The following is an 11,419-nucleotide window of genomic DNA, read 5'->3' as shown; positions in this document are numbered from 1 at the left end:
TCAGGGCTGTATCTGGTTGGGTTTTGACTGTCTGCAAAGATGGAGACTCCACAACTTCTCTGGGCAACTTACTCCAGCGCTTAAAAACCATTAGAATAAAAAAAAAAGGTTTTCTTATCTTTAAATGGAATTCCCTGTATTTCAGTATGTCCATTTCCTCTGTATTTCCATTTTCTTGTGTCCATTTCACCCTGTGTTTCCCTTCGTGTCCAATGCTTTTTCTCATAACAGTGCTTAAGAATAGTTCAAGTATATGTTAGTTATTATAATGTAGTAAAGATGGACTTTGCTTACTGGACAAGAAAAAGGTAGGCAGGTTAATTACCAATGAAAGGACAAAGGTTTTTGTTTATGATTTTTACTGCCTTAAATACCAAGGAGGTCTGAAATTGTGTCCATGCAACTGCTGACTGGAGATCAACATGGGCTGGTTTTCTGTGCCTGTGGTCCTAACTTGGCTGCTTCTCCAGGTGGTCTGGAGTCAGGTAAGAAAACAAAGAATGTATATTCTTTATATTGATCGAGTAAGCAATACAGCTTAAGGTAAATTTCAGAGGAAAAGACTTAAGTCATGTTGCATGTTGCATGTTGTCATCTGCATGGAAGAGAGAAAGATTTCAGTTTCTTTGGGGTTTTAGTGCTGCTATTTTTAGTAGGCCTGGCTATACATGGGAAGAGCTTATCTTGCATTCCCCACCAAACTAAAATGTCCCATAATATTCAAAGTATCATTATCAGAATATCAAATCTGTGGTTAGAACCAAGATAAGTATTAAAATTTATTTTACTACTCCATATTTGAATGGAAATATGATTCTTCCCCACCCCGCAACACAGTATATTTGATACTGAAATTGAAGCTTTTTTAGCCGCGGGACATACTTGGAAATGACTGTTCTCTCTTCCTCCACTCCAGCCAAACCATTTAATGCCAAAAATAACCAGCTTAGATTTTTGTATTTCCTGTCTTTTGTAGTGAAATGTAGCATTTTGCTCATCTTGTGATAATTTATTGTAGAGGCCAGGAATCTTGGTAAAACACAACATAATTATTTTGGAGAACAAAAACCAGTAGGCTGTTGAAAGTTCATTTCAGCTGCTCGTAGCTGCAGAGTATTCTTCAGAGTAAGATGTTACTTACTGTGACATTACTTAAGTGGAATAACGTTATGTATTTTAAGTTATGCAACTAAACTGATTCTGTGAATCCAGCTCTAATTACCTCACCGTGGCAGTCATAATCTCTTCATCTCCACTAACACATGCTCATACATCTAAGTCAAGAGCTCAACCTCATGTGCCCCACACTCCGGTAGCCTTCCTGTATCCCCACTACCCCAGCCCCACACTGCACTTGTATTTCTGCCACTCATCGTGACTGCCTGTTCCCAACCATTTGGAAAGTCAAGTCTCGGCTTTGGTTAGATTCCTCTACAGGCTTTTGTAAAGCCTGTAGTAGGTGATGTAGGTGCTACTAATATCCACAAGCTATCATACATCAAACGGACTCCTCATAACTGGCTCCTGTGTGAGACAGGGGCTTCTCATCACCAGGGGTAATTGTTTCATTTCCACGTGCCTTATGGCCAGGAAGAGCTTCTTTCATATTTCTGGATGCCAGTACTAGGAGTTATGTCGTCTGGAGAAAACACTGATAGTTAGGGTGTCTCATCCAAACTGGTTGACTATGCTCCAACTGAAGTTCATGGTGATGATACAGGGAAATTTTCATTTGGGTGATTTATCATCCTTGAGTTAGATGTCCAAGCTAGGTGAGATGGATCACCTTCTGGAGATTCCAGACCATCATGGTGGTGCCATAGATATTTTAGGGACAGATGAATTACCTATCTGTTTCTCCACTGATCACTTAATGAGTCTGCTTACTTAGTTTTTACATGATTACAGTAGGTGAGATATTTCCCACCTATTCAAGATGCACTTGAATTATTTGCCAGTTAAATGTGGTCACAAGCCATGGTTTGACCAACCTTTACTGTAACTTAATTTACATGAACTATGTTGTTTGCTAAAGTTAAGGACTAATATTATAAATGTTTAGAATTTTGTGTGTGTGTGTAGATTTAAAAGCAGCACTGATCACATGAATTAGATTCCTTTTTGGTACACCTCAGGTAATCAGCCTTCTTCTGTATGTGACTGAACTGTGAATCTGTTGATTATTTACAAAACTTTCAGAAACTAGAAATCCATGATATAGGTCTCAGTTGTCAGGCAGGCATTGAAACTGAAGTTGCTGCTACTCAAACGAGTAGTACTTGTACGCAGAGATAATTCTTTTGAAATGCAGTATTTTGCTGTTGAGATTCACAGGACTAGAGACCTAGTTTTATTGAGAAGGAAGCAGAAAGGAATGATGGAAGGGATCCCTTCAGCATAAAACATTCCGTGACTGTTTTCAGACACTGAGGATCAACCCGGGTTTCAGTTGATTGCTGAATTTGGTATTAGTCATGGACTCACATTGGTTTATGCACCAAAAGTACTGCTGGACTTAGCTACATTGATTTCAGTTTGTGAGCTTTGGCTGCTGATGGAGGAGCTTTTCCATGACCTAGCCAGTTTTTACCTTTAACACTGTTATACTCTGTGATTAGTAGATATGGGTACATTGCAGTTTATAATTATTGAAACTGCAGAAACATTTTAATCCCCATTAACAGTTATAAGGGGATTCAACAAATATGGGTATAGTTCTTCTCCTCCATTGACAATGTTTAACCCAAGACAATAACATAATTTTAATTTTTTAATACCACAATCTTTACTTGTCATTTTTTTTTCTTCTACATTACCTATAAATCTGTATGAGAGTGGGAGTTTAAAATGAAGTCTTCAAAATGTGTGTAAGACTCTGCCTGTGTACTTTCAGCCTTTTTTACAAGCTCCACTTTCATTTCAAAACTTGAATACGTGGATGCTGTCTTATGCAGATCCAGTAATAACAAAATGTAATGATAGAATATCATTACATATGTGGAATACAACTTCAAAATGTAAGAGGAATCTATTGACATTTCAAATTTATGGATGATTTGTCATCCATAAATTTAGAAAAGATATTTGGGGTTATTAAACTGTATTTGTATACAGTTATATGCTTATTCTTTTTTCTGAAATCCGCATCCTTATTTCTCATGTATCAATGTAAATCTGAATAATACCAATTACTCAGTGAAATGCGAGATCAAAATCAATCCTTCACTTTCTGCCCAACTCTGGAAACAATTTTTCAATGGACTCGGTCACTTTTGTACGATGATGTTGGGTTTTTAGGAGTCGGGTATCTTAAAATCTACCAAATTTTGAAACGACTCAGAACCGTGAAGTGCTGAAACAGGGTTGTTTCAGGAGAAACCGGGTCAGGAAACAGATTCCACTCAATGGTTTCTGTAACTGGCACTTCAGGGTCAGAATCCTGCCTTTAGGCTGGGTAAGGATATACGTGGGTGGTAGTTTTCATTAAGAAAATTCAGAAGCAGTTGTTGTTGATTAAAAACATTGCCTGTTTATGTAACATTTAGATATTAAGCATTTGATTATGCCAGCTCATACCAATTAGGCATTATCTCTTAGACCTATAAATTATAGCCTCTACTTGGTTAGGCAAACAATAATTTTCTCCTCTTAGGCGATCAGAATAAATGATCAAAATCTGACAAAAACTGTGAAGCAACAGTTTGAATTAATTTTAGTTGAGGTGAATCAAAATGATAAAATGAGATTTCAGGCTTTTGTATTTACAATATTTTTTTCTGCCATTTTCCGAAATTTTCACGAGACACTCATTTCAGATTGAAAATGAATCTTTCATTGGAAAGCTAAAATAGGACATTCTGACAATTTCAAAGCTTTCTTTCTCAACCTTTTCCAAATGAAGAAATTTCATGGAAGTTTGTTTTGTTTGGGATTTTTTTGGTGTTTTTTTTTCCCCCTGCGATTGTTTAAATTTTTTATATGAACTTCATAAGTTTTAGGGCCCATAGTTATGTTTGGTCTCAAATTATGTGCCAAAAATCAGGTCTAGATGAACATGTGCATTTGAATCTCACTTGAAAATTCTGGCCATACTATTTTCTTATCCATCATACAGGTGATAGAAGTGTCCACAATTAATATTCCTCTGGACTGCACGGACTTGATTTTTACCAGTTTTCAGCACTCTGGTCTTGTACTGTTTGTTGCTTTTAATGGAGGTTGCAGATGTTTATCCCACTAGGAAAATATGACAGACATGCAAAACTGCATGTACAAAAAATAACAAGCTATTTACACGGAGAAAGAAAAACAGTTAGGGGGTGGGGGGAACTATAGTACAAATAAAAGTAAAAATCCTACACTGCTTTGCAGAATTGATGTTATATCTTACCATTTGCTACATTGTCGAAGCTTAGAATTTAAGGGTGTTCTTTACCTTCAGTTTGTGACCTTCTTTTCAAACATACAAATACAAGACTTCAGATGAGAAACAGGAAAACCCACCCAGCAACAATTGCTTAGAGAGGCTGTTCATTATTTTACTCGCTGCGTGAGAATGTTGTGTAATGTTATGTTGGGTATGTCCAAGACAGTCCAAAATGAAGCATCTAGTCTGATAAAACCTTATAGATTATGTTCTATAGGCATGTTATGGCAAGAAAGTGTACTATGTTTATCCCATTATATCTCATTATGGTCTCTGGATTTTACATGTTGCAGAAAGAGTCTTTGAGTTGGGATTGCTTAGGTAGTTGGAGTCCAGCTAAGGCACTAACTGGGGCTGAAGTGACCTGGACCTTGTACCCAGTCCTTCAAAGACTTGCTGAGTGACACCAGACCACTCATTCTATTCCATCTTCAGCTGTATGATGGAAAGTTTAGCATAACTTCCATAGGTTCTGTACAGCTCCTGATTAGTAGCAATAGTAGATGTCACAGAAATAACAGCTTCTTTTTCCTGTTTGTGAAAGAATATTCTGTACTGCCTGAGTTGTGAGAGAAAAGCAGTTGTGAAAACTTCACAGAAGCAGTCCTGGGTGACTAGTTGGGCAGCCTGAAGTGGGGAGGACACAAAGCTGACACAGAAGCAAATCAACATTTCCAGTCAAATGAGGACGCTGTGGGTCCAGTCAGTCCAGTACAAAGCCATGTGCTAAGTGCTGTCAGTTGAGCTTAAATTGCATCTCTAATACTGTTGAGAGAGTAACGTGAGCTGCATTTCATTATGTGCCTTTCTAATAATATCTTTTTTTCTTCCCCCTTCCCAGCCTGCTCCAGAGACAACTGGTGAGTTCTGTTTAGAGATCTATTTGTATGCACGGGAGGCAGTCAACAAAACCAGCTGCTCATAAACATCGCTAGGACAGACACAGATTTATAATTACTGTTATTGTTATTGCATTAATTTTCACACTTCATAAAGATAACAGCAAGGGCTAATGTCCTACTTCTCTTGTCTTTTTATTTTTCAGAAATAGATGTAGATGGAGGACTTGATCAAGACATCTTTGACATCAATGAAGGTTTTTTTAAAATTCAGTTTCTCTCTTAATTGTTTTTTATTATTTTCATGATGGTAACCACAGATCAATATAATAACTGGGTGTTAATTTCCTCTTCCCTTTAGCTTTAGGACTAGACCTTTTTGAAGGAGACATCAAACTTGATGGGGTGAGTTCAAATAAAATATAAAACCAGAGATGTGTCATTGACTTACATAATGTAAAGTATCGCTGGCATGGAAATGATTGATGCATCCTGCTCCTGCTGACAATAAATGCTGTTTATGTAACAATAAACTGAAAATGTTTGGGGATGGATTTCTACAAAATGCCATAGACAATGAAGGAGTCGGGTGCATTTGCGGAAACGTTATCCAGAATAAGGTTGGTTTAGCCACTAGATCAATGTTATTAGCTTCTTGTTTCCTTTGCTGTGTTTTTGAAGTTGAGCTTTTAAGACACTCAGCAGCACTGATCACCATCCAGGCAGGTTTATATAAAAGGTTCTTCATTTGTCTGTACACAATGTTTATTCTGAGCCAACTAAATTTACAGACCAGTGTTGCAAAACCTTCATCATATAAGTAGTTCACTAAAACCAATGGAAAAATTAGATTTGTAATACCACATTTTAAATCATCTGTCCAATATCCCTATCTGATTAATTAAAAAATTATTTACATAGCAAGTTACATCTCAAAAAAAACCTAGTAGAAACCTCCAAAATGTCTTGAACCCCTGGAAGCTGGTAGTGTTTTACTCTTCACTTTGATCAACTGCTTTGGCTTGAGCATGTGAGTGGACACAAGGACAGCACTTGCTAAGGGCACAGGAGCAAACCCTTGCGTTATGAAAAATTACAAAATTATTAATCTCTGCACGGTTTTCAGGACTTTAGATCTTAACGCTTCCCACAGGAGCTGAAGCTCTCCTCACACATGCATCAAAATCTCAGGTAATTCCTATGGAGAAAACGCTGCAGAAGTTGGAGACACTGATAGAAGGGAGTGAAGGGATTTCAGCCCAAACCTTAGACCTCTGAGTGAGCTTCCAAAGTTTTTGAGCTCTCTGATTTCTTATATGTCTTACATGGAATTGTAGGAAATTTGCTTTGCCTTAGCGCTATTGTTAGTCTATGATCCTAAATCACTTTTTACTGAGGACTGCATGCTTATTTTCTTTCTCAAATGCAGGAACGAAACTCCATCATTGGTGACAACTATCGGTGGCCCCACGTTATCCCTTACGTCCTTGATGACAGCCTGGGTACAGTATTTGCCCTTGACAATGTCTGTATGTCGTGTTGATAGAAATGTGAAATACAGGTTGATAAAGATACTGTGGCACCCTTTCCTCTTGTAAGCCTAGAGCAGGCCGTTTCCCGCGGCAGGGCTGGGCCTGGGTGTGCACGAGCAGGGTGTACCATCTTTGGGTTGGTGCTGGCCCTCACCTCCTCTCTTGGGTGGTTCTTATCCTGTCATTGCTATGGCCCAGCAGATTGAGTTGGTGTATATGTCTGAGACATGAAACTCTACTAAGCAGAAAAAGAAGCAGAGCACTGAAGATCTTTTTAAAGCCAGGAAGCTTACCTGGCCATTACACCATCTACAGAGGCGACGACAAGTTGTCATTCTGGCAGACAGTGCAGTTTGCAGTGGCACTTTGCTGAGTCCCCTCATGTGGGCCAGCAACGCATCCTAGCTTGTCTCCATCCCTTTGAATCCACCCAGCTGTGGCTTTTCAGGGCAGACACAAGTGGTGAGACAGGGAGCTTCGTTTCTTGCTGTATACCACATGGAGAGATTGCACTCTCACTATGCATGGAGTCACCTTTCTGGTACATCATAGAAAAAAAATAATCACCCCCCCCACCCCCCCAGTTTAGATTCAGATCTAAACTGGCTTGAAACCATGCAAGTTACTTAGAGGAGGTAACCAGATACGATGTTAGCTGTTCAAGTCCTGGAGAGATTCTGTGAGAGATCTGTAGCCTGCAGTCTGCACTAAGCAAAATCCGATGTCTTCGTTCCCTATTTATGTAGTACTTGCTCACATAAATGTCAGCAAAGTAAATGAAAGAATTAAAAAATTAAGAACCATGCGCTATCATACTTAATATACTCATCATGCCGTATTTTAAATGCAAGTACCAACGAAAAATTACACAGAAAAAAAAAAAAAAAGAGGAAGATAAAATGTCACAACAGTACAATTGATGGTTTTAGGTCCCTGCTCAGGTCTCAATCCAGCAATATGCCTGCTTATTTTGCTCAAAGATTGCTGGAGCAAGACCCACCCTTAGGACTTGCTCCATACAGATAATAGTACAAACCTATTGGCTCAGTATTGACAAGAACACTGTTTGCTTTTCAGAAATGAATGCTAAGGGACTCATCCTCAAGGCATTTGAACAGTATCGACTGAAAACCTGTATTGACTTCAAACCTTGGGAAGGGGAGAAGAATTACATATTTGTGTTCAAAGGAACAGGGTAAGAGGAGTAATGTAAAATAAATTTCATCCTGTTTGGCTTCAGGCTATTTTCATGGCCAGTATTCACTCTAAAACACATATATATGATTATAATTTTCTATTTTTGTTGTGTCCATTTTTCCAGTCCTTTTTTAATTGGAAATTGTAGTAGTTTCCCGAACAGGTATTACCTGGTAGTAATGAAAAACTTCTTGCTGATACTGATTTTTTTAATGTAAGAGGAAATCAAGTCCTTTAAGAGGTGATATTCTGGGCATAGTAAAAATCTCAGAAACAAGCCAACTATTTTCTTGACTGATCTTTGGATATATGGAGTATTACTTTCAGTAGTCATTCTTAATATACTTTAGGTTTTAGGAAAAAAAAAATCCCAGCAGAAATATGATAGTTCTAACTGTGGGACAATGAATTTGCTTGAATATAAGAATGGATTTGCATTTGAACAATGTCACACCAGCATTCAGATATAACAGCAATATTTTAAAATGCTGCATAACACTGGGATATTTTACAGAGGTTTCACTTTATTTACCTCTTTTGAGGAATAGTTATGCTATTCCACCTTAAATTTTGTAAGATGAGACTCCAGTAAAGAAGTCAAAATTGTCCCAGCTGCTTCCCTTTCTAAGATAGTTTCTGTCAAAACAGTGCAACAAGAACAAATATATTCTCTACTCTATGCTGAATCATTTCTCTTTTAGAAAAGGAGATCAGGGAAAACTTGATAGCCTGGTGAGGAAATTTACATTTAGAAAATAATTTCCTGGTATAAGAATGCATTCAGAAATAGGGAAAGATTTTTCTGATAATAAAAATGTTTCCCTTTGGCTTGTTCTGAGATGTTTGTAGCAGATAATTGTTTTCACGTTTCTTCAGTCTCTGGCTCTGTATGTTTTCTACTGTTCATACTGTACACATGACCTTGAAACTCAGCCCTAAAAGATGTATAAATGGAGACTTAGGGAGCAATGCATTTTCCTGTGCTAATGACTCTTCGGCTTTTTAAGCCAAATGGAAAACTCATGTAGCTAAATTTTTTAATCCTTCATCGCATAAAGTATGCATTGAGTTTGCTAATAATTGTACCCGAAAAAGAACCACAGTATTTAGCCTATGGCAAGTAAGAGGCCTCTACACGATATTTCATTTATATATCTATTAAAAAGAGATGAGTCAAGGTGGTGAAGAAGACAAGTCGTTCTAGTTGGATAACATATCTTGCCCTCACTACCTGGTGTGTTGCTTGCTTTGAAATGTTTCTATCACCTCAGCTGACACATCTGCAAAACAATTAAAGCTCAGCAGCACTTTTTAAAAGTTTGGAGCTAAACAGCGCAGTCTCCTGAAAATGGCTGTCCAGTTTCAGTGAGGCAGATTCAGGTTCTAAAAAGGAATTACCAGGACTGATTCTGCATTAACTGTCTCTCATTTCACTCCATTCCTCTCTTCTGATTTAATGGGACAAGGTGAAAGGTGGGTAAACCAACACATTTCACCTCTGCCATTCCTCATTATTTTTTTTAGATCAGTTATGACTCCTGTAACTGCAGACTAAAGACCTCAGTCCAGAGGGTACAGTGCCGACAGGAGCACAAAGTTCCTGGCAACACCAGCTGGATTCATAAAGTTTTATTGCACGAAGAAAAAGTTGATAAATCACCTTTGCCTTTCTGATCTTGGCCTGCATCTATAAAACAGAGGAAGGTGAAGGAATTTTGTGTCAAAAGGATTTGTAGTGGGCCATAAAGTGTTCGTCTGGATCATCCTTTTGAATTCAAATGAAGGCAGCCACTACAGAAGCCAGCTGCCATTTTGTTGTGTGGACTGCCCTGTGTAAAAACACACTTGTAGTCTCTGATGTATGTACACAGTGTCATCAACCCCTGTGCAAAGAGCCACCTTCCTGCCCACGTTCTTTATCTACCATTTGCCAAGCCTTGGCTACTACCTGTGTTAACAGGTATATCTTTATAACACGTAGTGAGTGGAGGTGCGTATAAGGTTCTGTAGCACACAGCCTTTCACCTCATCCTCAGGTCTATGCATCTGCAGTGGAGGTTAGACTGTGGATCTATTTAATGACCTTTTCTTGACTCCAGCCTGTGCACTGAACAGAATTTGTGAGGGATGCTTGTGGGTTACAGAAATGCAGGAGCATCAAATGTGACAAGTGCCTGCAAAGCTCATGGAACAGTCTGGGAACCTTCAATGGATGTGCTGTTTCTCCCTACTCTGCTCATAAACAGGACTCATTCAGCAGAAAAAATAGCATGGTGTGGTAGAGTCAAATGGTTAGCAGGTGAGGGAGGATCGGTGCCATATCTAGTATTTCCATATGGAAAATCAGGTTTTCCTGGAGCTCTCCTGGGAGGTCACTTCAGCATTTGCCACTGTGGCACACAGCAAAGGGAACCCATGCAGAAGTGGATTGTTAAAGATCCCTGGCTAACTAGCTTGCTGCTGATAAGTCAAAGCGTCTGTGTGCTGATATGGGTGATCTGTGATACTATGGGAAGTTATTTACTAGCGGGACACTAGTATAAAAATGTGCTTGAAGTCACATCATGGCTACTGATAGCATGTATCTACTTAAAGCCCATCTTCCAACAGGAGGCTGGTGGGACTAGTCAGAGCAGGTACTTCCCTGTTCCTCTGGCCTCTGACAGAGCAACTAGCAATGCAGAAAGCAGTGAATCAGAGGAGATACAGTTCTCACACTTGGGGAAGCTGGGACCTTTCCCCATTTTCTCTCTTCCTGAGGACACTGCTAATATGGCGTTCCAGGTGCCCATTGCTCTGGAGTGCCATGTCCTACTCACCTCGTTTTATTCTCAGTGCTGGCTGACACAGACCATGTGTTTACTCCCTCTGCGGATGCAGAACGATGGTGGTGTAGGCATTTGGCATCTGAAGGCAAGGGGAAGCTGCATCCCCCAGTGTTTGGATGCTGATTTTGCCAAGTGTCCTGGATGTGCCTGTAGCCTGCGTGTGCTGTGCACAGCTGTGAAGCCAGAGGCAGCTGCTTTGGTATGAGGTGGACTCAGAACTGTGATGGACTTAGACCTCTGCACAACACAAGAAAAAGCTTCATGATCAATGTGAGGCCTTGTTCAAGGGAAACCCATGAAATTATGGATGCCACATATGCTCCTTCCCAGGTCTCATGTTGTGATTTTAATGAGTAATCAATAGCCAAGGCCTGTGCTGCTTTGTGGAAAGGGAAATACCAGGGAATATGTTGCACTAATAAGTTACAGGGTTCGCAAGCACATGGTGTGCTTGTGTTTTTAAATTTCTGGGGGGGTAGGACTGCAAATCCTATGGCATATTTTGTGCCCGATTAATTTTATGGACTTCATTCGGTAAGTGTTGATTTATTTGCTGCGTAAAATATCAATTTAAATGTAGCTCTCTGTGCTTGCTAC

The 11,419-nt window shown here is 39.2% G+C and overlaps 1 protein-coding gene across 1 annotated transcript in view; it reads left to right on the top strand.

Moving 5' to 3' along the window:
• Window positions 1-422: 422 nt before the first annotated feature.
• The window catches only part of MEP1B (meprin A subunit beta), a 30,859-nt gene continuing 19,862 nt past the window's right edge, over window positions 423-11,419 (top strand). The window contains exons 1-6 of the mRNA XM_037382287.1: window positions 423-485; window positions 5,268-5,286; window positions 5,472-5,522; window positions 5,627-5,669; window positions 6,688-6,767; window positions 7,875-7,992. Coding sequence (XP_037238184.1) covers window positions 423-485; window positions 5,268-5,286; window positions 5,472-5,522; window positions 5,627-5,669; window positions 6,688-6,767; window positions 7,875-7,992 — 374 coding nt within the window. The remainder of the gene's footprint in view (window positions 486-5,267; window positions 5,287-5,471; window positions 5,523-5,626; window positions 5,670-6,687; window positions 6,768-7,874; window positions 7,993-11,419) is intronic.

This window comes from Falco rusticolus, chromosome 3 (genome assembly GCF_015220075.1).
Source record: "Falco rusticolus isolate bFalRus1 chromosome 3, bFalRus1.pri, whole genome shotgun sequence".
Classification (NCBI taxonomy): Eukaryota; Metazoa; Chordata; class Aves; order Falconiformes; family Falconidae; genus Falco; species Falco rusticolus.
This window is presented reverse-complemented; position numbering and strand designations above follow the sequence as displayed.